This window comes from Oncorhynchus mykiss, chromosome 17, assembly GCF_013265735.2.
Source record: "Oncorhynchus mykiss isolate Arlee chromosome 17, USDA_OmykA_1.1, whole genome shotgun sequence".
Classification (NCBI taxonomy): Eukaryota; Metazoa; Chordata; class Actinopteri; order Salmoniformes; family Salmonidae; genus Oncorhynchus; species Oncorhynchus mykiss.
The window spans coordinates 25,935,288-25,962,699 of record NC_048581.1 but is presented as its reverse complement, the minus strand read 5'-3'; the positions used below and the strand labels follow the sequence as shown (position 1 = coordinate 25,962,699).

The 27,412-nt window shown below is 45.4% G+C and overlaps 1 protein-coding gene across 3 annotated transcripts; it reads right to left on the bottom strand.

Annotated features, from left to right (window-relative positions):
• Positions 1–146: 146 nt before the first annotated feature.
• Positions 147–27,412, bottom strand: LOC110493551 (myosin-9). Of its 3 annotated transcripts, none has more exons than XM_036949469.1 (41): positions 27,184–27,412; positions 21,001–21,332; positions 20,621–20,777; positions 20,504–20,531; positions 20,239–20,332; positions 19,738–19,755; positions 17,770–17,862; positions 17,573–17,636; positions 17,024–17,122; positions 16,063–16,206; positions 15,835–15,930; positions 15,267–15,538; positions 14,850–15,023; positions 14,539–14,712; positions 14,233–14,347; positions 13,714–13,907; positions 13,429–13,550; positions 13,243–13,312; positions 12,997–13,157; positions 12,748–12,856; positions 12,495–12,626; positions 11,946–12,152; positions 11,532–11,669; positions 11,237–11,360; positions 10,919–11,090; positions 10,387–10,599; positions 10,060–10,204; positions 9,324–9,530; positions 8,689–8,793; positions 8,418–8,570; positions 7,783–8,031; positions 7,405–7,617; positions 6,942–7,154; positions 6,625–6,786; positions 3,649–3,777; positions 3,482–3,570; positions 3,244–3,367; positions 2,767–2,975; positions 2,460–2,568; positions 1,813–1,985; positions 147–1,427 (listed from the first exon to the last, which is right to left on the bottom strand). In XM_036949469.1, the coding sequence occupies exons 2-41, from the start codon at positions 21,325–21,327 to the stop codon at positions 1,316–1,318; spliced, it is 5,889 nt and encodes a 1,962-aa protein (XP_036805364.1). In that variant the 5' UTR covers positions 21,328–21,332; positions 27,184–27,412; the 3' UTR covers positions 147–1,315. The 3 variants fall into 3 exon arrangements, with proteins under 3 accessions (XP_036805364.1, XP_036805365.1, XP_036805366.1); XM_036949470.1 differs by lacking the exon at positions 27,184–27,412 and adding an exon at positions 26,923–26,941; XM_036949471.1 differs by lacking the exon at positions 19,738–19,755 and having other exon boundaries at positions 27,184–27,411.

The window sequence follows — 27,412 nt, the reverse complement described above, 5'->3', positions numbered from 1 at the left end:
ACTTGAGGACTGCATGTGTGTAAATACTGAAGCTAATTTGTGGTATCGCTCCTGTTAGTGTGAGAAAATGGTTTCACTGCATCAATATTAATTAATTTCAGGGTTAAATATTGCAGTCATATCCTTTTAATATTATTTTATTGACACATGGCATCTGATAAAATACTGAAATAAAACAAATTGTCAATATACCCCTCAGTTACAATTCATTAAAACAGTGAAAATTGCACATAAGCATACATCCCCACTAGATCTTGCAGAATCTCTAGAAACTCAATTGAAATGTGAAAGTGCGATAACAGCAAAAAAGTGACCGAACTAGATTAAGAGTATCCATTCTTCGATATGAAGTAGAATTCACACCATGTAGTATTCACTGCCACTCATGTGCAAAGAAGAGTGCCATCTAACCCACCACCACTCTCCCTATTTAGCAGAGCACATGGATCAACCCAAAGCAGTCAATAATTTCAAGAGACCAATAACTAAATCGGAGAAGACCACGCACGTTTCAGCATAATACGATTTGCAAGTGTTTAGGCTGCAGTTATGCTCAGTGTATGTACCAACTCCATTCCTATGTGACCGTTAGGTATAAAGTGCAGGCTTTAACTGTAGATGTAATAACGGTGTACAAATGTCCTAATGTGATGCAAGTACTACAATATGTGGATTAAAAGTGAAGTACTACTGTGTGCAGAAAATACCAGTGGAAAAAAAAACAAACACCAGAAGTACATGATACAACACTAATAACCCATATTAAATCACTGCATTCATAAAGACAAAAACATGTGCACAGCGAAAGATGGCAGAAACAGTATCATACAAGTTCCAAGGGAAAAAGAGGTTGCAGCAGATAGTGGTGTATTCTAGCCACACTAACAATTTAAGCAGCTAAACCATGTCTGAATAATATACTTTTTATAATATTGAAAATGGCTGAGTAGAAAAATGGATCTGGAAAGTCACATATTTGGAACGCTAGCCTCAAAAAAAAAAAAAGTCACATTCATGAGAAAATATAATTTGGCCACAGATTTGTTTTGCACACAAGCACAAAATGCCTTGTACAGATTGAATGTGAATGAGTAAATCTATGAGAACGATCTCAGATGTCCGACCTGAACAAAACATAGTCAAAAATGGACATGGAAGAGAATAGTATAAATCTTGGTATACAATTATTTGTATGATAGCAAGGATAGCTGATGGAGCAGGCAGCTATAGAATGCACTATTTAAATCCATGATAAATGTTGCATTTCCAGTATGGTCCCTGTAAAAGTTGGCTGCTCCCTCCTGTCACGTTCATCTCACTCAGGTATAGGCTTGGACGCGTCGCTGGTCAGATCCATCTCCTCATCACTGTCCCCCATGCCTGTGCGATTCATGACACGGCGCATGTTTAAAGGCAAGTCCCCGCGCCTGCAAAGAGTAAATCAACGACTTCAGAGATATTTGGTAACAGGTTTTATGACTGCAATTATTTAAATACATTTTGAGATCCTTTTATGCTTGTTCAAAGTCGAAAGACCCAACACATTGTATTTCTGTAAAAAGGTGTGCCAAAAACACCATAACTATAAAAAGGCTGTTGTATTCAGTGAATTAAGAATGTTTCCAAAAGCACATTTCTGACATGATCCCTTATTCTACCCGACATACATTCTACACCTATGGAAAAAAACAGAACGTGCACCCAGGGGGGCCCCACGACCACGTTTGGGAAACCCTGCTCTACACAATCCATTTCTAACGAAACCTTGTGCAACATTTCACTCTAATGAATATAGGGAGGGATGGACCATACCTGAGCTTGCTCTTCAGGGTGCTGACCTCTCGGGTCACGGCGTCTTGCGACTCAGTGGCATCGTCAAGCTCCCTCTGCAGCTTCCTGCGGTTGGCGTTGGCCCGTGTCACTTCCTCCTCTGCCTCCTCCAGCTGACGCTTTAGCTGACGTGTGCGGTTGTTCGCCTTGTCCGCCTGTGGAGTACAGGCAGAGGACCTTCGATCAGTGGCTGCAAATATATGTATCCTTCATCTATGGAGTCACTATACAGTGACTGTGCAAGGTGGTTCAGTGGGCTGCAGCTATACAGCATGCGGGTTTGTTGTTTTCCCAGATATAGGACAGGTCTGCACAATCTGAATAATTAACTCCCCAGATCTCTACAATAGAATTTGCAGCCGTCGTCTCGCTTGTCTGGTTACATTGCACCTGGGACTATACACACCACAGGAGGTTGGTAGCACCTTAATTGGGAAGAACGGGCTCCTAGTAATGGCTGGAGTAGAATGATATCAAATACAAACATATGGGTTTGATGCCATTCGCTCCATTATAGAAATTCAGCAGCCTTCGCTGATATACATTACACCCATGTTGCTACTGATATAGGGGTAGGCAACTGATGTTGGAGTAGGTAACTGATTGAGTTCTACACAGAGTAGACCCACCTCTGCTTTGTACTGCTCGGTGTTGCGTCTCTCGTCCTCCACCTGCAGCAGCACCTCCTTCAGCTTCTTCTCCGTGCGCCTGACCAGCCTGGACGAATGCTGACGCTCCCTAAGAATAGAAAAAAAAAGTCAAGACATGACTCATGAAGGGGTGTTTACTCCTAACCTGCTTCTCAAAATTCATTGGTTAGTCAAAGGGGAGGGACCTTGGATCCTCTCCTACAATACATTGAAAAGGAAACAAGGAGAGAGGACGTGAGGAATTGAGGGAAGACCAAGGGAGACCGCACCAATGGTTTTTACTTACTTGAACTCCAAGTCCAGTTGCTCCTCCAGCTGCAGTATCTTGGCCTCCAGGGCAGCGATAGAGGCCTTGTATCTGGACTTCACAGTCTCCTCCAGCTCCTGCAGCTTGAGCTTCAGCTCCTTGTTCTGCCGGTCCAGCTGGGCCCGGGTCCCCTCCAGGCGCTGGGCGGTACTGCGCTCCGCCGTCAGCTCAATGGTCAGCTGGTCAGTCTAGAGCGAAGTGTGTGGAGGTATGAACAAGACTATGCATTGAGATGAATTGGACAATGTAGTGGCCAGCCCATAACGTTAGACATGGTGTATTTGTCTCAGTGTACTTTTCCTACAAATAGAGCTCTAATGACTGCGGTTGAAACACCACAAACTCAATTATTCTTCAACCAGAATCCCTATTTTCCCTTCATGTCCTTGTGACTAACCCAGATAAATGAAACACTTTCCTCGCTACAGCTCTTCTGCTTTGCAATCAGTTCATTACCTGCAGTGTGGTTCTCCTCAAGCGGTCGTTGACCATCTCTGTGTTCAACTGCTCCTCCTCCAATTCCTCCTCTAGCTTAGCGATACGAACCTCCAGCCTCCTCTTCTCATCCACCGTCAGGGAACTGAGGGTGGGGGGGAACATTTTGGTTGGGAGGAAGAAAACCATGACAGACCTTGCAAATTCCATGCAAATTAATGCAATTTCATAGTGTTTCTATGAGGTGTCTGAGCCGTACTTCTTAGCGTTGTGGCTGTTGAGCTCATCCTGCAGTTCATCCCGCTCTGTCTGGGCCTGTTTCTTGACTCGCTCAGCAGACGCCAACTCCTATGGAAGATGGAGAGGAGTATAAGAACAGACAGTGGGGATGGAGACAGTGAGCCAGAGCCTTGCAGACAGACATACCTCCTGGAGATGGATGGTGTCAGCCTCCATTGCCTTGACCTTCTTTTCGTTCTCCTTGGCCATGTTGAGGGCCTCGTCCCTGGACAGACGCAGATCCTCCAGCTCCCTCATCTGATCTTTCAACAGGGCCTGTATAGGAGAGAACCAAAGGACTGAGTCAAGTACCACACCAGACTGTAGGGCTTGGTATCCTTCTACTGAAAAAGACCGCACACTGCCTAATTTGTAGTGAGCGGTGAACTACGTTTTTGTCAGTGTAAACCTAACAGCTGTTAAAACATGCCTTCAACTCACTTTTGGTGCATAGAGAAGTATGTGAGAGATCTAACCATTCTCAAAACAAGAAGCTAGTTAAAACAAAAACCCATCAAATTTACAGCTCTGCACTCAGGTAATTACTTCCTGCTAAAAGTCTGACTTGGTTTGTTCAAGGGACCAGCTGTGACCCCTCTGGTTCTAAACTGAGACCAAATCCATTAACTAGGTCCATGGTCACAAGCACCAAGTGCCATCTGATATGCATGCACCGATGAGAGCAACCACCGCCAGGGACAAGTGAACATTAACCAACTTCAGAAAAGTCACTAGGAACAAGCCTGTTCCCCAAATCCTCTTTCCTCAGCCCTGAGTACTCACTGGAAGGAAACCGCTAGCCATATCCTCACTTTCTTCCACTTTAACAGGAGACTCACTAAGCCTACATGCTACAGGAACTGTCAACCGCGCCTCAACAGGAAATGTCAAAACCAGTGGATCTGGCTTTTCCAAACTATTTTTCAAGCTCTTGATTCCCCTCACAAAAACAGCAGTGAAACCCTGCAAAAAACAGATCAGGTCTCCCAGCAGATCCACACTAGCATCACGACTGGGAAGAATCTCCCTCACACGGTTTAGTGAGAAAATTGTCAGATAAATCTGACACCCAAACAAGCTCACGGTCAGCCTGCTGAGGAACCACAACCTTAGCTACTTTGACAAGAAACATGTCTGTAAACAGACACACAAATCTCTCAACCTGCAGAAGGCACACATCTCTGCCCAGAAGGTCTCAGCTAGAGACAAGAATTTCCTGGGAGCCACCATCTAGTTTAGCAAATCCACCGCCATCGTTTTTTTCCCATCAGCACTCTAAAGATGATTAACTTTACAAACTGGGCTTAACTCAAAACGCCCCTTGAGAAACTATGCTCGGGCTGCATTCAGTACAAAACAAAGTGGAAAGTAATTTAATCAAGTGCTGTTCTGAATGACCAGTTGACAAAGGGAGTTAGGGAACCCTGTTAGCATGACCACTGTCCTTTAAATAAGTCATTCATCACGCCATACCCAACAAGCGGAGAAAAACGCACCTGTCTGTTAAACAATCCTCGTCATCTGGGATCCTTGGGACGTCTCCCATTTGAAGTTGAAAAAGATACTTAAAGTAGGGGTTAAGGTTTGAGATGTACCAAGGAGCACAAAAAGCACTGACCATTCAAAGTAACCTCTACCATTTCTGCCACCTGCAATAACTGATCCCTCATTAGCTTGAGGAAACTCCAACATCCTCTACCCCTACACAATACACTGCTGGCTCAAATGCCCCCATAGGTAAAATCAGTGTGCCAAAGAAAACCAATAAATCAACTGACAAGTTATCCATTAGCTCACCGCTAACCAAAAACATGCACATGCTCCAAGCCTAAGAGAACCACTGCGAGGGGGAAAAAAATATAATAAAAAGCATGCCATGCACAATGCTACCAACCATAGCAACAGTTAGCCACTAGCCTAGTGCTAACAGATACTCAGACTCCCAACTGGGAAATCTAATCCTGCAAAACAGATTACATTTTTTAAAATATTTAAATGCCCTACAGTAGATAAATACCAGCTGCAAACAATGTTCTAACCTCATGGCCGCCACCACAAACATTTGTTGACCAAAACCCATCAGCTGAAACTCACTAGCACTGCGCCAAACATCTCCTAGCTTACTTTAGATAGTTAGCATTCGCTCACGAAACTGCCAACTTCATTCAGACAGCAAGCAAGCAGAGACAAACAAATGGTATCCACAAGGTCATCAGATTCTGGGTTTGTAGAAGATCTTGCATTATCCTTTTAAATAAGTAACTTCATGCTTCGAGCCAACACCCCACCACATGGAACAAACGTAGCTTCAAGAACATTTTGGGGAAACACGTCTTTCAGGAGAGACAGTTACACAACATAGCAAATGTTCAATATAACTGAACACACCCCAGGAACAAGCCACCTTACCTTAGGTCCAGCGCCTTCATGACAACTTGGTCGGCCAGTCCAAGCAGGTTATTATTTGTTCAGGTGGTGACAAAACAAATGCCTACAGAAGGTATACCCAAACTAAAAACAAAAGGCCTCGTGGCCAACAAACACAACCAGCAGCCTCAAGCTATGCCAGCTGGGACACTGACTATCATCTTCACTGGCAGCACCTATGTGCAAATAAAGGCTTAGCTCAGCATCTTAACCCAGTTGCTGCTGCCACCTGGGGATGGAGTGTGGTAGTGTACCATGGTAGTGTGTTTGTCCTAAAACTAACCTTCACCCCCATAACATAACGCGATGCACAAAACCTATTTGGCAGGGAATACTTTTTGTAGATCATTGATTCTATACCTCAATTTGCACAAGCTGATCCTCGCCAACGGACTTGGAAGTCGTAGGAAAAATACATTGGTCAATTAGGGTCAGTTAAAAAAGGGGAGAGTCAATGAAACCAACCATGGAAGTATAATGTCGCAAATTAAGGGGGTAGCCCCGACCGAGACTCGAACCCGGGTCTAGCGACTGGTAAGCCAACACCTTTTAATTGACTGGAAACAGCTTGTGTCAATTACAAAACATTTCCTACATGTAGCAACACAAACAATCCTAGAAATACCAGTAAAAGCAGAGTGCCTCAAAAAGTAGCCCAAAACTCACTGCCCTCCTGTGTGCGTGCCTCTGTATTACCTGCAGTTTCTTCAGCTGTTTGAGGGCCTCGTCACGGCCCTTGTTGGCCATGCTGATGCCTGCCTCCAGCTCTCCCAGGTCTGCCTCCAGCTTCTTCTTAGCAGCCGTGGCCAGGGCTTTCTGCCGGCGCTCATCCTCCAGCTCGGTCTCCATCTCACGCACCTGGGGAACATCACACAGATCCAAGGTTGTTTATTAGGTTAGAGTTTTTTTTTAAATTAAATTTATTTTATTAGCATTTCTTATTGTATAAGTTGTCTGTTCCGGGTTTCAGACTGCTTTCTTCTAATTGGCATATAATGAACACAACCCAGTACCTGTTTGACCAGCTGCTTCCTCCTCTCTTCACCCTGCTCGTCTCTGGCCTGCAGGTCCCTGTCGGACTGGGCTTTCATGGCCTGCATGTTGACCTCCAGACGCAGCTTGGCGTCCTCCGTGGCCTGCAGCTCGTCCTCCAGCTCCTCCAGCTGCACGCGCATCTCCTCCAGCTGTTGATCCATGGCACGCTTCGCTTTCTCCAGCTCGTGGACCTGCACAAGATGCAAAAAGGAGGAATAAAATAAAAACATCTTCATTCAACAATGAGGGAGGAATGGTGCATTCACATTTTGCGGCATTTGGAAATGTTCCAAACTATCCTCACGATTTGCAAAACACATTGGAGGAGAAGGTCAGACTGGATTTGCATTTTTAGGAGTCTATAAGGCAGGATGCAATGAATTGAGAACTTGATTCACCCACTAGCAATAGTTCCACAACAACATTCGTGATCGGACTTACACTTTTACCAACGTCGTCCTTCGATGAGACCAGGTCATCCATCTCTGCCTTGAGGACCTTGTTGGCTCGGTCCAGTTCATCCTTCAGGTCCTTAATGGTCTCCAGCTCGCGGGTCAGAGTCAGGGCCCGCGTTTCCTTCTCCCTGGCCTCTGCCTCAGCCCGGTCCCTCTCCTCAGCATTCCGGCTGGAGATGCTCTTCTCCTCAGTCAGCATCTGTTACAGGGACAGGCGAGAAGGTATTTTAGTAAGACAGAGTCAAATCCAATTTTTTTGTTTTGATAGCGCTCGAAGCAAATATGAACCGAAAACGATTGATCTATTCATCATCATATGATGCTATAGAACCTCTATGCCATCATCACCCATCAAACAATTCACCTGGTCAAACTTCTTCTGCTTCTTCTCCAGGTTGGACACAGTCTGCCTGAGGTTGTCCTGGTCCACCATCATGTCATCCAGCTCCTGCTGCAGACGGGTCTTGGTCTTGTCCAGCTTGTCATAGGCCGATGCCTTCTCCTCCAGCTGTTGGACCACGCCCTCCAGCTCCCGCTGCATACGTTTCTTGTTCTCCTCTGCCCCCTCCAGGGACTGGGTCTCCAGCTCCATCTTCTTCTTCATCTCCGTCAGCTGAGGATAAGGGAAGAGTATGAGAAGTTCGGTAGAAAAAGGTCAAAAAGGGAGAGGAAGAGATGCACATGAAATGTACCGGTAGTGCCGATTGGTCAAGCTAAAGCATCAAGTCGTGTCAATACGTAAAATACATTAAATGCCTCAGACTTCATGGTCTGTATGTCCTAGCGTACAAGGTGGCATAGTTCAAATCTGGATTTTGAGAAAATAGGAAGACTTCTGTAAGCATTCAGTAAGGTGGTGTAATACATGCACGATAGGGGAAACAAAACTGGATAGTATTATGGAGATAAGAGGGACAGAAGAACGAGCTAGCAACCAGAGCTTGGAGGGTGTAGAGCTGGTACTAACCTGAGCTTGGAGGGTGTAGAGCTGGTACTAACCTGAGCTTGGAGGGTGTGGAGCTGCTTCTCCGTGTTCTTCTTGCCCTGCTCCTCTTCCTCCAGCGTCTCCCTCAGGTTGTTCTGGTCATCCTCCATCTGACGCAGACGAGTGGAGAAGGAGAGCTTCTGACGAGTTTCCTCCTGGAGGAGCGCCTAGAAAGACAACAAAAAGGAGGGAAAATATGGTTAGTGTGCTTTTAAGGCCGTTTCTAAACAGCACAACATAGGTGTGTGCGCGCGCGTCTGTTGGCGAGCGCGTCTGTGACCGTACCTGTACATCCTGCAGTTGAGACTCCACAGTGGAACAGTCTTTAGTTGCCTTGATGGACTTGCTCTCAACCACACTCAACACGCTGTTGACGTTGTCCAGCTCAGACTAGACAAGACACAGAAAGGAGGAATTAACAGCCATTTAACCACATCTTCCAGAACCACGTCAATCCATGATCCCTAATATAAATGCATATATTCATTACCATCCATTAACCCCCCCCCCCCTTTTGTTTTTACACTGCTGCTACTCGCTGTTTATTATCTATGCAGTCACTTCACCCCTACCTACATGTACAAATTACCTCGACCCCCCCGTATGTAGCCTTATTGTATTACTTTATTTTGTACTTTAGTTTATTTAGTAAAAATGTTCTTCACTCCATTTCTTGAACTGCATTGTTGGTTAAGGGCTCGTAAGTAAGCACTTCACTCTAAGGTTTACTACACCTGTTGTATTCGGTGCATGTGACAAATACTATTGTATAATGTTAATCTATCCATCCACCAACATAATACTTTGAAATCGCCCAAAGTGTTCTGGATACCCCATTCATTCACCCTCTTGCCTCATGTCATCCCTTTCTCCATCAGCAACAGCCAAGCCACAGTATCCAACATCCAGTCCACACCTACCTGCATCTTGGCCACCTTCTCGGCCAGCTCCTTCCTTTGCCTCTCGCTCTCAGAGTGTTTGATCTGCAGTTCCTGGACCTGGGTCTCAGCCTTCTTCCTGCGCTGCTCTGACTCGCTCTTCCCCTGGGTCAGGGTCTTCAGCTCGATGGCCAGCTCATTATGTTCGCTTTCCATAGCCTGCTTTGCTTTCTCCACTGATGCCTTGTTCTGAACGAGCAGACACATGGGCAGGAGGTTACATAGGCGGTTCTCTACCGAAATACTATAACGTACAGCTTGTTTTACTTCAGAGAAAGAGTTAATGTTCATATTGTACTGTTGGTTATATAAATTCATGCTGATGAAAACTTCAATATGAAATACAAACTATTACAGTAAAACCTTGAAAGTTACAGGCTGACTGGTCAAATCGAGAGGCAATATAAAATTAAAATTCCACCATTCACACAGTCATGTTAAAGAACCATATGCCCCCCCCAACAGAGAGAAATTCCCATTTTTATTATTTTCACCTTTATTTAACCAGGCAAGTCAGTTAAGAACAAATTCTTATTTTTCAATGACGGCCTAGGAACAGTCTGTTCATGGGCAGAATGACAGATTTGTAACCTTGTCAGCTCGGGGATTTGAACTTGCAACCTTTCGGTTACTCGTCCAACACTCTAACCACTAGGCTACCCTGCCACCCCATGATGCCTACATATGAACAGTATAATGCAGTAAAAAGAGCCCTCACCCTCTTGGCCTGCTCCAGTTGTTCGTTGAGCTCATCAAAGGCCTGGTTGTGTTTGTGCCTCATGTCCGCCACCTGCTGCTCGTGCACTTTGGCCTCGTCCTCCAAAACCTTCTTTAGCTGGGTCACCTCAGTCTCACGCTTGGTTCTGAACAACAGGACGGAGCGATTAAAAGTGGTGGAGGAAGAGGGGAATTGAGGACTGGCCCCATGTGTCTTCTCAACAGGTAATGGTCTATAACTAAAACTTGACATTTACGCATAGTAAACCACTGTCCTTCACCTCCAACTGTGTGTGTGTGTGTGTGTGTGTGTGCACGCTCCCAGTACCTGAGCTCTTGTTGTGTTGCAGTGGAGTCCAGTGTGTCCTCCAGCTCAGTCTTCAGAGCCTCCAGCTCCTCTCCCAGGTCCCTGCGGTGTTTTTCAGCCTTGGCCCTCGCAGCCCTCTCCAGTTCCAGGTCCTCCTGCAGCTCAGAAAGCTGGGCCTCCAGCTCCCGGATCTTCTTCTGGGCTGTGTTCTTGGCCGCAGCCTCCTCCTCTATCCTGGAGGGTGGTGGGGAGTAAAGAAGGATGGGGGTTAGAGTTTAAAGCATTGAAATTAAAAGTCATACAAGATTATTCTCGACTTTGGTTTTACTGTATGGGCTTAAATGAAATCCTAATAAACAGCAGATCAAACTCTTTCAATGGAAAGTAAAACATCTCGTTCAGGCCAACCAAATGCGGGCCGCAAGCTAATTAAATGTGGCCCTGCGTTTTTTTCTTCATACATGCGCCGTCATTTATAAAATAAAAAAAATACACACATCAGAAAGTGAATTTAGGCCCCTTTCTCCAATCAAGCATTGCCCTTCCCCCTCACCTGGCCAGCGCAGCCATTAGCTCCTCCTCCTTCTTGGCCAGCTGGGCTCGGAGCTCAGCTATCTGGGCGTGCAGGTCAGCCATCTGGTCATTCAGCTCCGTGGAGTCCCCCTCGAGCTTCCTGCGGTTCTTTTCCAGCTCCTGACGACTCTTCTCCTCCTTCCTCAGACGGTCTGATGGAGAGGAAACCAGGGTTGTCTCAATACTACTGCCCTCACCGGCGCTTTTCAAATCAGTACAGACGAAGGATAAGAGACAAGGAAAAGTGGTTCACCTCAAACTTAGAATCTATGTCATTGTATGTCTACGGTCCACCTACCCTCCAGGTCAGTGATCATGGCCTCGTGCTTGTTCTTGAGTTTCTGCAGGCTCTTGGACTTCTCCTCCTCCTCAGTCAGGTTGGTGGTGAACTCTGAGATACGTTCCTCCAACAGCTTCTTCTCCTGCAAGTAAACAAATAGCCCCACACACCCCCCTAATTTACTCTGAATAAAAATTGGTCCATGACTACTAGCTTTATTGCTGGGCTGAATGAATAACTGCCTAATTGATTATTTTATTCTTCCATCCGTCTGAAAAAAAAACATGCTAATGCATCAAATTGTACTACAAACCTTATTGAGTTTGTTATTCTGGTCATCCAGCACCATGACATTCTCCTCTATCTTCTTCAGCTTGGCATCTGTGGTCATCTTCTCCAGCTGCAGCTTCTGCCTGGCTGCCTCCTCCTCATCCAGCTGCTGCTCCAGGTCCTACAGACGGACGAAGGGAGAGAGATGGAACGTTTTCATTCAGATGTTTTCAACTCAAATCCTTCTATCACTCCCTTCCTCTCCAAGTTCATTAAAAGCACCACACCCCTTGGAGGGTGAAATGGAAGGGAAAATGAAAACCAGTGAAAATTGACAATTTGATAGGAGAAATCAAGTTCATATCTTTACATTTGTCTGACAAGTTGACCACAAGGCTCAATTAAAGGAAAGTTACAGTCCACCATAAATAATATATAAAACTAAAAAAAAAACTACCGTGATGTTGGTCTGCATCTTCTTCCGCTCGGTCTGTAGCTGGGTGACCCTCTCCTCTTCCTCCTCCACTCTGGACTCCAGGTCATGGAGGATCTCCTCCAGCTCCTGCTTCCTGGTGGCCAACTTGGAGCGCATCTCCTCCGCCTCGGCACACAGCTCCGTCTCCGCCTGCAGCTGCTCCTGCAGGGCTAGCTTCTCTGCATTCAGCTGGGGAGGGAAGGGCATGTGTTAGAAACAGGGCAATGATACACAGCAAGGCTGAAATGCTGGTTGGTTTATGATGGAAGTAATTCACTCCATCCATCAACAATGTATAAGACACTAGGGGCAATTTCCTGGACAGATTAAGCCTTGGACTAAATAGCAAACTCAATGGTGACTCAGATAAATACTTTTTAGTCCAGGACGAGTCAATCTGGGAAACTACACCAATAAGGCATATTGAAAAGGCACCAATTCATAATCATTCTGAGTGTACCAAGTCATTACCTTACATTTGGGGCTTAGTCCAATCCATAGAAATAGAATTACTAGAAGGACCCTCCATACCTGTTGCTGCTTGGCTTCAAACTCCTGCAGCTGCTCCTCAGCTTGCTGCTGCCTCTCCTTGGTCTTCTCCAGCTCATCCTCCCTAGCCTGCATCTCCTCCTCCTGCCTGGTCACCTGCAGCAGAGGCTTCACCTGGGGGAGTAGGGGAAGAGGACGGGGACTCAAGACAATGCAAGTAGCTGAGGAGTAGGGGATGAGGTCTGCAACACTGATATTAGGATGCTCCCATATGGATTTGCAACAGTGTGTGTACCTTGGTGAAGAGCCTCCACCACTGCCAGTTCCTGAGTTTGAGGTAAGCAGCACAGTTCCTCTGGATCACCTTCATAGCAGTCAGCTGCTGCTGTCTCTTTGTGAAGGCTCTGGAGACAGAAAATAAAAAAAGTTCACCAATATAAATGATGTTATTGGAATATGTGTGCATAGAATGCTCACACACCAACTAATATACAGTAGAAAAATCACAAGCCAAACCTACTGCTCTAAATGACAAATTCCTTACTTGCGGGCCACGTATCCACGACACCAGGACTGGAAGCTGATGATGATGTCGGTGATCTTAATATCCCTCTCCTCCTCCAGGTGGGCCAAGACACCGGCCCGGAAAAACACCTTACTCTGGCCAATCCGGAACAGGTTGGAATCCAGCTCCAGGGCCTTGATCTGGGCAGAGGAAGGAGAGAGAGGATGACATTTGGGAATGACATTGGAAGACTGCTGAATGATGGTTTGTTCTGACGCCTCTTACCATGAGCACACAGGCTTGTTTGCCGTCCATGAATCCCTTGGGAATGGCGTTGGGAGTGAGGATCTCATATCTGGGAAAACAGGAGAAGTTTAAGGTAAGACACTGAAAAACAGTAACAGACTAGTCTGCTCACAGTGAAGCTGATAGGTAGGAGATGAGCACACAAAGATAAGTTTCCGTAGTTACCTCTGTCTGAACTCCTGGAAGACGATGCGGTTGGGGAAGCCTTGTCTGCAGATACGGATACCCTCCAGAACTCCATTACACCTCAGCTGTTCAAGAACCAGGTGGGGCTCCAGCTTACCAGCCTGAGTGACGAAGTGAAGAGGCAGGATTTTAAATATAAATGTTATAGTATATGTGCTAAAGCAAAGACTGCCTGTGCCTCGTATTTATTATATATTTATTATTTAAGTTTATAGTCAAAAACACTTTGATCAATGGAAGAGTTGGTGTCTGTAGACACCATACCTTCTTCTCGTGGTTGGGGATGATGCAGCGGACGAAGTTGGGGTTGGTGTTCCTGAGAGTGGTCATGAGGTTGGACAGCTGCTCCTTGTAGAGCTGGCCCACGGTGCGGAACATGCCCTTTCGGATCTTTGTGGCCCCATGCATCCCCCCATCAGACATCCCAGCAACTTTGTCCAGGCCCACAATACGGTCCACTGAGAGAGAATGAGAAGGAGCAACAGGATCATAGATAACACTTATCTTTCCTGCAGTTCTTTCACCATATAGTTTCAGTTCAAACACAGAAAGGTTGCTGTAGTTCTATTGGCCAACACCAATCATGCAGTTCCATGTACCAACAGTAGGTGACACTATTAGAGTCTACAGCCCAACCCAGTTACTTTCTAGTCTAGTGGAGGTGTCTGAGGGGAGGATGGCTCATAATGAATAGTTTTCAGGCATTTGATAACCATCATTAGGAGCCCTCCTCCCCTCAGACGCCACAGGTCTAGTCAGCTCTCAGTATCTCACGAAACTTACCGTCTCTCCAAAGCTCCGACACAAACTTGTCAGTGGACTGGTTGAGCAGCGTGGCCACGTTGTCATTCAAAGGGTCCATGTTCTTCATCAGCCACTCATCTGCCTTGTAGTCCACCTGGGGAGGAACCATTTTGTGATCACATAGCTGACCAGTCAAGTTGTGGTATTACCAAGTCTCAGGTTCAAGATAAATAAGGGTTGCAAAACTAAGTTTCTTCAGAAAACCCAGTTGTAGGATCTCTGAAAACTTTCATAAAGTCCCACATTTTACCACCCAATTAGATTCCCCACGAGTGGTAAACTGACCTTTCCAGCGTAGTGGATGATGCAGAAGTCGGCAGAGTCCTTGAGTTTCTTGGGCTTCTGGAACTTGGGGTTGTTGCCCTGCTCCTGAACCACCTTCTCCACAAAGCTCTTGTCCGTGGCCTTGGGGAACCAGCACTCCTCATCCAGCAGCGCCAGCACACCAGGAGGACTGGCCTAGGAACAGCAGAGAGAAAGGTGGAGACATAAATTCAGCGCATGTTGGGTTGTGCAGGACATGCTAACTTTAGGGGATATTGACTTGCATTGGTTTTGTGAAGAAAGAGAAGAGGTGGTAGCGGCAATAGACTTACATGCTTCTCGATGAGGTCGATGCAGGGCTGCAGGTCCAGGCCGAAGTCGATGAAGCTCCACTCGATGCCCTCCCTCTGGTACTCCTCCTGCTCCAGGACGAACATGGTGTGGTTGAACAGCTGCTGCAGCTTCTCATTGGTGTAGTTGATGCACAGCTGCTCAAACGAGTTCAGCTACAGGAGAAAGCGGGGAAAAGACAGAAGGTACACATGAATTAGACAGACCTTGTTGGTGGAAACTCAGAAATGCAACGTTTATCTTAATGCGAGAAGCAGTAATGATGTCCACGCACCATCTAAATAGAGATAAAGATGCATTTTGAAAACAAATTGACAATCAATGACCACTCACGCCAATCCATTGTTTTGTATTCAATGACCAACAAACAAACCCCTTTCCCACGATCTTCATCTCACCTCAAAGATCTCAAAGCCAGCTATGTCCAAGATGCCGATGAAGGAAGCTCCCTGTCTCTTGGTCTTGTCCAGGGCCTTGTTGATCCTCATCACCAGCCAGCGGAACATCCTCTCATAGGAGGCCTTGGCCAGGGCCTCCACCGCAAACTCAGCCTGCTCCTGGGTCTGGGCCTTCTGAACGTAGTCCCTGCCCACCTTGATCCTGGGGGACAGGATGGCCCGGGTGAAGTCGGTCACGTTCATGCCCAGCAGGTGGCACACTTTCTGGGCCGCTGAGGGAGAGAGAAAGGGGTGGGTGAGTGGTTGGTGTTGGATGAATGGAGAACGTAAGGGATTGTCGAAGCCATGAAGGAGGGTTGCAGGAGACAAAGTGTCATTAAGGACCCAAGTTGTGGAGTAGAGGGTGCACACTTTTGTTCCAACCCAGAACACACTTGATTCAATTAAATCACAGAGCTCTTCATTAGTAGAACCAGTTGAGTTACTGACGAACTAAAACAAAAAATGAACCCAGTACCGATCCTGGGGGAACCCCAGAAATGATTAGTGAAAAACAGATGTAAAGTACCTGTGTCATCAGGCATGGAGGCCTGGTCAGAGTTGCGCTCCTTCTTGAAGCTCATGTTACCCAGCTGGAGAACGGCGGACACAGTTTTCAGAAGACCTGATGGAGTACAAGACCATCAATCACAATATATCAGTTATTTACAGAAATTGCATTGATCTTGAAAAAGCTATTTGAATATTGTACTATTACAGGCTAAGAATCAGGTGTGACAGAGGGGAGTTTGTGTACCTATACGCTCCTCCTCTGGGATGCTCATGATGTTGAAGGCGTCCATGGTCTCTACAAACAGGTCACGGTCCTGCTGACCAGGGATGGTCACGTTCCCGTGGGTCAGGAACCGGTAGTTCTTGTAGTCCTCCAGACACAGCTCAGCTGGTTAAAGAGAAAACACATAAGCCATTATAAAAGGAAGATATGGTCTCCCGGGTGGCACAGTGGTTAAGGGCGCTGTACTGCAGCGCCAGCTGTGCCACCAGAGCCTCTGGGTTCGCGCCCAGGCTCTGTCGTAACCGGCCGCGCCCGGGAGGTCCGTGGGGCGACGCACAATTGGCATAGCATTGTCCGGGTTAGGGAGGGTTTGGCCGGTAGGGATATCCTTGTCTCATCGCTCACCAGCGACTCCTGTGGCAGGCCGGGAGTAGCGCACGCTAACTTAGGTTGCCAGGTGCACGGTGTTCCCTCCGACACATTGGTGCGGCTGGCTTCCGGGTTGGATACGCGCTGTTCCTCTCTCCCGAGCCCGTACGGGAGTTGTAGCGATGAGACAAGATAGCTAGTAACAATTGGATACCACGAAAAGGGGGAGAAATGCTTTAATTCTTTCAAGTTATAAAGCTTTTTTTTTTTAATATTGGATATATATATATATATATATATATCTATCTATCTATATCTGCAGGCTTCAAGTAAAAAGTGTTATAATTTGATTTAAAATCAAAACTTATTTTACATTATACTAATAATAACGGCCGGCATATAGCAGTTAAGAGCGTTGGGCCAGTAACCGAATGGTTGTTGGTTCAATGTACCCTTGAGCAAGGAACTCATCCTATTTGTTCCTCCAAGTCACTTTGGATAAGAGTTTTTGCTATAATGACACAAAATGTAATAATTGCCCCCCCCCCCCCCCCCCCCAAAAAAAATGACACGGCATAAACATTGATATAAAACGAGTTTGTTGGTCACTCACAGCGCATTTTGTCCCCAGCTCCTGTGAGCATATAATAGAAGATGTGGAAGGCTCGTTCATCCTTAGCCTGCCGGATGGCTCTGGACTTCTCCAGCAGATCTGGCAACATGGTTCGTCAAGAAAAGAAAACCCCACCACAGACAACCAATAAGTTGTGGAATATTTGATGTTAAAGCTACAATCTATTGTTGCTGCACCTATTTCTGGACTTAGTGATTTTTACCCATTGATTCTTGAAGAATAACTTAAACTGCCTCATTAGCTTAGCTATACTGCCGTGCACCCCCAGGACCCAAAATATAAGCTTGTTTGACTCCAAATGTTTGTAAACAAATGTAAACGTTAAACACTGTATAGCTTCAAGACATGGCTGACACTAAAATGTTGCCATCATGGATGGTCAGTCCTCACACCCATAGCTCTAGCCATGAATTTGTGTGTGTGTTTATTTATCCAAGCCCATCCCTCAGCTTTTTCAACTAACGATTCTAGCGTGAAGGCTGTACGTGTCCTTCAAGAACTATGAAGACGTATTGATCAAAAGGATACAAGTTTCAATGTTGGCTCCCACAATATATCCATTGACGTCAAAGTTGATCCGGATAAACTTCCCCTAGAAAGAGAGAGAAGGCGAGATTTGTCACTTGTATGACCAGGTGGCAGTGGATCCAGTTACAGTCAATATTGGTCTCGTCATTATCGCCACCACATAATTGCGCAAAGACGAAAAAAAAGAAGGTTCTTACGAATCTGGAGGAGTTGTCATTCTTGACCGTCTTGCCGTTTCCGAAGGCCTCTAGGATGGGGTTAGCCTGCAGAAGTTGTTTCTCTAGCTCCCCCTGGTGAAAAAACATATAGATGCAGTATATTCACAAATATACTCACAGGTATACCACATGTTATCATTATGGCAGTAGGATGGCAGGATGACTCAACATGGGCATTCATGCAGTAAGATGCTGCAACTCCTTAATTCATCGCTGCAAGCATTGCATTTCATCTTGGCGAGAAGCATTGGGAGCACCCACTTGACTCCATGCATTTGTCGTGGATAGCCATGTTATTCACACGTACACTCAGCGGCCAGTTTATTAGGTATGACCATCTAGTATCGGGTTGGACCCGGGGCATCAATTCTACAAGGCGTGGTGTTCAAATGTTGCTCAATTGGTATCAAGGGACCTAATGTGCCCCAGGAAAACTCTTCCCCAAACCATGACACCACCAGTCTGTACCGTTGACGCCAGGCAGGATGAGGCCATGGACTCATGGTGCTACGCCAAATCTTGACCATCAGCAGGACTCAACAGGAACCAGGATTTGTCAGACCAAGGAATGTTTCTCCACTCCTTAAGTGTCCAGCGTTGGCGATTGCGTGCCACTGATCGGAGTGGAACTCCGTGTCGTCATCTGATGAAATAGCCCATCCGTGACAAGGATAGAGGAGTTATGCATTCCTCCGTTTTTTGCCTGTTTGTGGCCCTCCTGTTAGCTTGCACAATTCTTGCCATTCTCCTTAGACCTCTCATTAACAAGCTGTTTTCACCCACAGGACGGCCGCTTACTGGATGTGTTTTGTTTGTCGCACCATTCTCCGTAAACCCTAGACACTGTCGTGAGTGAAAAACCCAGGAGGCCGACCGTTTCCGAGATACTGGAACCGGGGTGCTTGGCAGCAACGATCATACCACACTCAGTCATAGGTCACTCGTTTTGCCCATTCTAACATTCAATCAAACAGCAACTGAATGCTTCACAGCTCGTCTGCCTGCTTTTTATAGCAAGCCACAGCTAGTGGCTCACAGTCTGTAGGAGCAAACCATTTTTTTGTGAATGTGATGGTGTACCTGAAACTGTCCCGAGTGTATATTGCCTTAGATCAGTTATCATAGACATATAAATTAGCAGGTGTGCATAGCTTTAAGCAGTAAACAGCAGGATATGCTACCATTATGAAACAAACCAAGAAAGTATGATCCCAGGGAAGCTATAATTTCCAAATAAACCCCCACACTCATTCATGTTAAATATTCCACATTCCGACACACTCTCCCGTCCCAACCACAAGCCCAGCCTTACAAGCATAAAAGATAAGCGCTTAAAGTACATTGGAGACAGTCGCCAAGATCCCAAGACAGCACACAGGCATAGAACACCCAAAACAGATAAATCAGCTTTTGTTGTTGTCCACTTGTTCTAAGACCAACCAGATGAGGTGGACAAAGGCCAGGGAGTGGGACAGGTCAGACAAACATGATTGGGTTACCCCTTCACTACTAATGTGGCCTGACTCATGAGCACTTTGCTGATGGCTAAACACACAACTTAAATTGGATTCTAGGGCTGTTTTTACACAGCGTCCCAATTCTGACCCCCCCCCCCCCCCCCCCCCCCCCACTCCATATCAGATCTTTTTCAGAGCTGATCCGATTGGTCTTTTGACCAATTAGTGAAGAAAAGAAAAAAGATCAGAATTGGGCAGCCTGTGTCAACAGTCCGAAGCATTGTTACTTGATCTGCTTTACTATGCAGTCATTTGAAATATCCCGCAGTACTCTTTTCAGCCTAACACTTCACCACACCTCAAATACATCCTTTCACCTGTACATTACACCACCACACTGCTTGCAGACAGACTGCAGTTAGTAGAACATACATGTACATGGGGGGGGGACACGCTGGCAAGCGGGAGAGATGGCGAGCAATTAACTCACATGTGCTAACGCTGCACCCTAGAGATGGGAACGATGGATAAGAGAAAAGAGTTTATCACAAGTACTAGCCTACAGTGGTAAAACAAACTAATACAGTGTCATGCAACAGTCATTACAGTCCCATCCAATGTCAATGGGCTGTATTCAACAACCTGAATTCAGGAAAAGGGCCTCTATTCATAAAGCGTCTCAGTAGGAAACAGTGCTGCTCAAGGATCAGGTCGCTCCGTCCATGTAATTTCGCTCATATTGAGAGCTAAAATGCTAAAACTGGTCCTAGATCAGCACTCCCTCAGACGGTTTATGAATACTAGCACTGGTGACTACAGGGAGGCGAGTCAGGCAGGTCCGGGCCTGAAACAGGAATGTTAGGAACAACTACCTGGAATAAGTACAGGGGGATGAGAAAATGAGCAGCAGAACAGGAAAACTACAGAGGACAGAGAATGGAGGTGTAGGAAGAGGGGGAGTGAGGAGGTGAAAAGGAGGACTGGTACTAACCTGGTCTTTCTTTGACTTAAAGGAAGAGGCAACGTGTGCCAAATACTGGATCACTTTCTTGGTGTTCTCGGTCTTTCCAGCTCCCGATTCTCCTCTGCAGGAAAGGAGAGAAAAAAAAGGGAGGAGAGAAATTAGATAGAAATGAGAGCGGGAGGGAGAGAACAGGAGTTGCTGATTGAAGGGAACAGACGGCAAAAGACATCTCATCGGAGCTAGACAACAAGCATAAATAAAACAGGGAAGATTGAGCAGAGACATAGCTTACGTGCAGAGGATGGACTGATCTTCACGATCTGAAATAGAAGACAGAAAATACATGTGAGTGTGTGCGCGCGTCACAGGTGTGTATGTGGCACAGGTGTGTGGCATCACATTCTCTCACCCTGCATCATACTCCTGTAAGCGTTGTCTGTGATGGCGTAGATGTGAGGGGGCATCTCGTGTCTCTTCTTCCCCTTGTACATCTCTATGATGTTCTCGGAGTAGATGGGAAGGTACTTGTAGGGGTTGATCACCACACAGAAGAGGCCAGAGTAGGTCTGAAAGTTACAAGAGAAGGGACTGAGCACACAGGCAACACTAACCATCTATACCAAGTTACAAAACCGTTACAAAAATCAGTTGTCCAGAGTGCTGTGTATTTATCAGAAATGTAAATTGTTCTGGATAAGGGTTTTCTGTATACCTGTGTTATTTTACACGTATTTATGTGGATTCTGTCTTTATGTAAATATGTGCATTTGAAGCATGCAAAACCCTCACATAGATGAGGCCAGAGTAGTAGCGGTCCTTGAGGTTGTGCAGCACTGAAGCCTCGTTCAAACACGTGAGCTCAGCCATGTCCTCCACCTTACTGAACTTGGGAGGGTTCATCTTCTGGATATCGTCCTTGTTCACAGTCACCTTCTTGCCTGTGTCGGCTAGCTCCACCAGACACTCCTCTCCCTTCTCTTCCTTGACGGAGCCAGCCACAAACCCCAGCGTCTCCGAAGGGATCCATACGAGCTTCTTGGTGGCCCAGTCGGCCTGGTCTAGGGGGTTGGCGACCTTCCCACTATCTCTGTAGAGGAACTTGTCCGCTTCCGACATGGTGGCTGTAGGATGAAGACAATAACAAACAATAAGACCACCCAGGAGGTAGGCTGGAGAAAGGAACGTGAGCCAGAACATAGTGGCTGTAGAGCAGAGAGGAAAAACACAAGACATGGAAACACCCAGTGAAAAATAAATTGATGATCATGGTTTGGCCCATGAGTTTGTACTGAACACATGACCGGATTTATCGAGTTCGGCTTCTCCCTGTACAATAACTGATTTGTTTCTGACATGGCTGTAGAATGGATACGGAAAATAGGACAAGTGTCCAGAGGAGGGAAAAAAAAAATGCAGACATGCTGAGCTAACCTAAGATTGTTACTATTTTGGTCGAAATGCCTTACTTTAAAGTGAGGGGCAACCACAAACAGCATGCAGGTGCAGTTCAGACCAAATGAGTAAAAGGTACAACTCAACTGATGTAATTATTTTGGTCATACGGCGTCCCATTCCTTGGATTTAGCACTTTAGAGACGACGTTAGAGTGAAATGTTTAAGTGTATAATTCACTCAACCTGTCTAAGTTCAGGTCATATGCGCAGCATGGACCTATATCAAATGACTGTAACCATTTCAGAACAGGTGATCATTGTTGAGAACGCTGAACATGAGCTTGTTCTACAATGTTAAACATGCGATTCCCATTTGCTGAAAATGCATTGTTATGCGTGACATAAAACATGTGTTACATGAAATGGGCTTCTCAGGAATATTTGCCATGTATGAGAGGACGCTCACACACCCCCGCTCGCACACGCTCGCGCATGCTAGAGGTTGTACTATGAGGATGTATTATGAGGATGATCCTCTGTAAGCTTGGTAGATTGTCCCCATGAGACATAAGAGGCGTTATGGACTGACTTTGGCCAAGCATAAACTGGATCAGACTGTAAATGGGTTGTGACAATCAGGAATTGTGCATGCACACGTCATTGGAGTCACACACACACAAAACCAGTGACACCTTTCCATCGTGACCTTTGGCACTTACAAGCTGGTCTTTCTCACTCCTGCTGCTCCCTACATAGAGATGGGCACTTCTCTCCCACAACTGTTCCATAGATGCACCTTAACCTTCCCCTTGTTGTCTTCCTGTTCCTTAATAACCAAAAACAGAACACTCCCGTTATAGCTTGATGCCTATGCTCGATGAAGTTGACAACATCGAAGGGTAGTACTACCTGAACTTACTCTAATAAGAATCGCTTGGTGTGTTGTTGCAAAAAAAAAAGTTGCTACGGTGTGCCATAACGAATGCACTCCAGCTGTCATGTATTACAGAACATTGTCTTACAGACAAGTAAAGAGCGGTGGACCAGTCAGAGGAAGACAAATGAGGGCCCCCTAACTTCCTTTGAAGGGGAACAGAAAACAGGACAGCCAGTGAGGAATGTCTGGAGCAAGTTTAGACAGAAACATTTCATTATACTCAGCCACCACTCCCTTAAGAACAGACACCATGGCTCTTTAAGAATACCTTCACTCTTCAGGTTAAATTGGTGAATACACAGACAGATCCACATCTTACCCTACTACTTCCCCCTTCTATCCTTGGGCCTGTATTCATAAAGCATCTCCGAGTAGCTCTAGTGCTGATCTAGGATAAGGGCCCACCTGTCCATAAGCTTATTCAATATGATCCAAAAGGCTGATCCTGGATCAGAACTCCTAGACTGGGGCGCTTTATGAATACAGGCCCAGGTATTCTAGGTCAATTTCTATTTCTATCTGCTTGCGTCTCTAGCTATGACCCTTTCAAGGGTGTGTGTGTGCGCGTGTGTGTACATACTCATGGCCTCAGGCTACAACACCCAGTCGTAACCAGTTTTTACCTCCATGATAACATTGTAATTACATTCCAGGTGAGATCATTATCTTTAGGATTACATAACTTGTACAGGGTTGCCTTGTCCACCATTATAATGCTATGCCTCTTGTGCTGCATTTACACAGGCAGCACAATTCAGAACTCCCATTTTGTCTTTTGACCAATTGGATCTTATGCGAAAAGATCTTAAGTGATAGTTCAAAAGACCAATAAGTGGAAGAAAGATCAGAATTGGATGTCTGTGTAAACGCTGCCTTATACTGGTTGAAGGCTAATGAAGCTGTGTCCAGATCTATCAGCATATATTTCAAGGTTTTCTCCTGCTTCCAAGCAAAACATCACCGCGTGTTGATCATGTACCCATAGTGCCAGAGGTGGTGACACTAAACAGTGTTGTGTTTCTAACCCATGTCCCCCCTATAAGGGAGAAAGTGTGAAATAATAGGGACAGAGAGAAAGGGGGATAGAGAGGGACAGAGCGATAACATCCAGCTGGATAACATCCAGGTGTCTAAGTTCATTATGGGCTCAGACTGATGCTCTGATTAAAGACAGAGGGGGAGGATCACCTTAAGATCTCTGTGTCCATGCTGTTGGCTGCTCACTACATGTGCCAGCAGGAGTGGACTACTAAACCAGAGAAAACCAGTGAGTAGACAGCTGAAAAATCAGGACTGTTCCCACTCATGATGGCCCAGGCATGCTAGCCTGATCCCAACTCCTTGTCACTCAGACCGAAAAATGACACTGACTGACAAGAAGTTGGCACAAACAGATCTGGGAATCAGGCTGATCTCATGTACATAAGCCCCATCTGAAACACATAGGAGGAATGGGTTCTCGTGGGAAACATGAGGAAATGCAGACAAGATGAGAATGAAAGACTTTCACATGAACGTGGGTTTTCAGCAACAAAGTGCAAACTGTGGGCCAACTTCCACAGGAAGTTGCGTGATATGGTGTTGCAGTGTTGACACATGCATTTCCTGAGGGTCTTATTGCCCAACTTCAGTCTAGAAAAGGACACAACTGACATCCACAATTGATGGTACCCATTGTCATACAGTGTTAAGGGGATCAGAGTGTAAGCCCATGCAGTGGGCTGTGGCTGTCAAGGATTTCCTAGTCACCTTTCAACTCGTATGACTGGCTTGCCAACTCAAATGACTAGTGTGTCAATTAAAAAGGGCAATTACACCACTTTCAACCTAATTTCCATCATCTCCAGCAAAACACCAGTGTCCATCTACATATTTGAAAAATGCACATTAATAAAGTTTAAAAGTCACTGGAGATAATGATTGAGGTTGAAAAGTGGCAGAATTGCCCTTTAACAACTCCTTATCCATTCACTCGAGGGACCTCGGCATGGTTCGTCTTGCAGTTGCCCAATTAGATTAAAGTACTTGAAAAACAAAGGTAAGAAAATGAGTCCTAAACCAGCGGGAAAAATAAGAAATGTATTTGGCGGCCTGGTAGCCAATGCTTTGCGGCCTGGTGGTTAGGAAACCCTGTTATAAATCCCGTATGGCAACTCATCCAACTCTGCTACCAACCAGTGTCATTTACCTATGTTATGCAGTCATTGTATCTCAAAACTGTTGTCAGACAGCATAATAAAGTCCTACAGCACAAGCTGTTGCAGATGGAGGTGGCATGTGATTGGCTGTTAAAAGGGCAGGGGGAAGCCAAGCTAAAGACTGGATTGAATGGAGGCCAAGAACACAAGTGTGTAGAGGTGTTGAAACGTGTTGCTGAGGACAGCAGGGCAGGTCTGTCAGAGCTAGACATTAGCCAGTGGTGACCTCAACACACCTGGTTTTAATCAAACAGCATTTTGAAAAATCGGTCGAATACTAGCTGGGCTTAATTTCGTGGCACAATGGAACCAATGGCATAGTCCCAACAGTGCAAACATCACCCATCTGGCACGCCAGGTAGGCTTAATGCCCCCCTATTTAAAATCTTGACTCTTGGGAAAATGTAAAATGTACATTTGGGACACTCCAATTAGTATGATGTTACATTTCGTATGGTATGTATTAATTTGTGGATGTCCATCATCCATTTCATGTGCTGTTACAAATTTCAATTTGTTGTTAGCTAGGTAACTAACGTTAGCTGGGGTTAGGGGGTTAAGGTTAGCCAACATGCCAAGTAGTTTCAGAGTAGCTAAAAAGTAGTCGGAAAGTTGCTAAAACTGCCCGTGATGGGTTACAAGAAATGCGCTTTATACTTCTGCCCGCTCAACCACCCTACTTATTTTTGTCTTAAATAACCTTCTGTCATACGTAACTATTTTAACTAACTACACAAGTCAGTTAAGAAAAAAAATCTTATTTTCAATGACGGCCTAGGGGAGGAACAGATTTTTTACCTTGTCAGCTCTGGGATTCGATCTTGCAACCTTTCAGTTACTAGTCCAACGCTCTAACCACTAGGCTACCTGGTGCCCTACTATACCAAATGTAACATATCATACTAATTTGTGTCCCCCCCAGATTTACATTTACTATGTTACGTGTAGTCTGAGACCAGGCTGTCTCTTATCATCTAGTTAATGCAGGTACTAGGAGAGGCCGGCATTAACAGTGTTAGTATCTATAATAAAATGGGTGGGGGAAATAACTAAGCAAGATGGTAGATATGATTGCATAACAGCTATGCATGTACTAATCATATAATTATATTTTAAGGTGTGTATGGTCTAGTCCCCAAGGAAAGACTTGATTCCTACCAGGAACATTGCATTCTGCTAAAATAGCTTGCAGACAGCGCAGTGTCCTGAGTAGGACATTCACTGAACTGAACACAGGTTTGGCTCAACAGTTGATAGTTGAATGAAACACCTTTACCATATGAAACAACACAAACACGAGACCCAGTATTTCAGGTGCCAAAACCATTTGATTGCGAGTGTGTGCAAATTGTGTATCCTTAGGGCAGATCCATATCAGGGCGTGCGTGCATTTTGTGCTCCAACCAACCCTCCAAGCCACGGTCTCAAATTACAACTTCAAACCAAGACAAGCAAACATCAGATACATTGGCAGTGTTGAGCAGTGTACTCCATTTAGTCCAACTAGCAAGTTAAATATTTAGTAGGCAAATGTATATTTTTACACATCAGACCTGCCTAATTCTCACTTGAAACATGGTTTGTTTAATAGGCTAAAATATACCTTTTACATTTTCTGAAATGTCAGACTACAAATTTAAAGAACAAATCACTTTGGGGTCATATTTAATCAAAGTGTATTTTAGCCTTCAGTTGAGTAAACCATGTGTTTTTTTTAGGGTAGCTTTAGTGTAGGGTAGCTCACCTTCTTTCAGTGTGAAATGATTGGTAGCTTAGTGAACTATATTTTCAGCGTAGCTTCCCGAAAACAGTAAATTGGTCAACGTAAAGTGCACTACTACAGGGTTGATGGCTGTGGTTTGGAATAGCCACCAAGTTCGGGAAACAGAGTATAGGATTGGACATTGGCTGGGTGTTGTCATTGTTAATTACTTATCACTAACAAGGTGAAATAATCATTGTTTGTATAGGTAGCCTACAATTGGCTTACCCTTGCAGATGCTGCTATCCAGGTTAGCTTTACTCAATGGCTAAAATCAAACTGCAACAGTGCAAGTTTGACGGGACTAATGTGAAATGACTAGAAAGAGTATACATATTAAATCCCATCAACTAGCAATGTAACGTTAGTTTGCAATCTTTCCAAGTGTCCCTTCGTTACTACTACCGACTACGTTCTCACCTGAAGCAGTGACAAGGCTACCTTGACGTCGAGTAGTGCGGATGCTGCTGGACGCGTCACCTTTCGATCTACATTCGCGATAAAAACGCAAAAGCGCACATGACACAGAACTAATAAAAAATAACCTACTTGTCTGTCGTCGTTCGTAGAGTTCCCCGCAACAGACCTCGAAGAGAGTACTAACATATTATAAACAGATCTCATCCCACGAGGATTACGGAGGGACCGACTAATAGGTAACCTTGATTAAAAACAACTTACCTTCTACTTGGGTTGTAGGCACTACGGGGTGAATTCGTTTGCTCTACCGGTTTCCGTGTTTTCAAAGGCAACTTCTTCCGCGCGACAGCAAACTCAAGAAACCCTACTGCAGATTATGTCCTTCTCAATTATCTCCCTTTCTGTTGTCTCTGCGCTGGGCGTGACTGAAATGGGGTGGACATATCTAAACTATGATCCACCCACTTTATCATTCACAGGTGAGAAAGGT

Coding starts and splice junctions, on each gene's coding strand:
- LOC110493551 (XM_036949469.1), bottom strand. CDS start 21,327: ATGTCGGAAGCGGACAAGTTCCTCTACAGAGATAGTGGGAAGGTCGCC. Junction 11,361..11,531: donor AGAATAACAAACTCAATAAG/GTTTGTAGTACA, acceptor GTTTACTTGCAG/GAGAAGAAGCTGTTGGAGGA. Junction 11,091..11,236: donor CATGATCACTGACCTGGAGG/GTAGGTGGACCG, acceptor CCTCTCCATCAG/ACCGTCTGAGGAAGGAGGAG.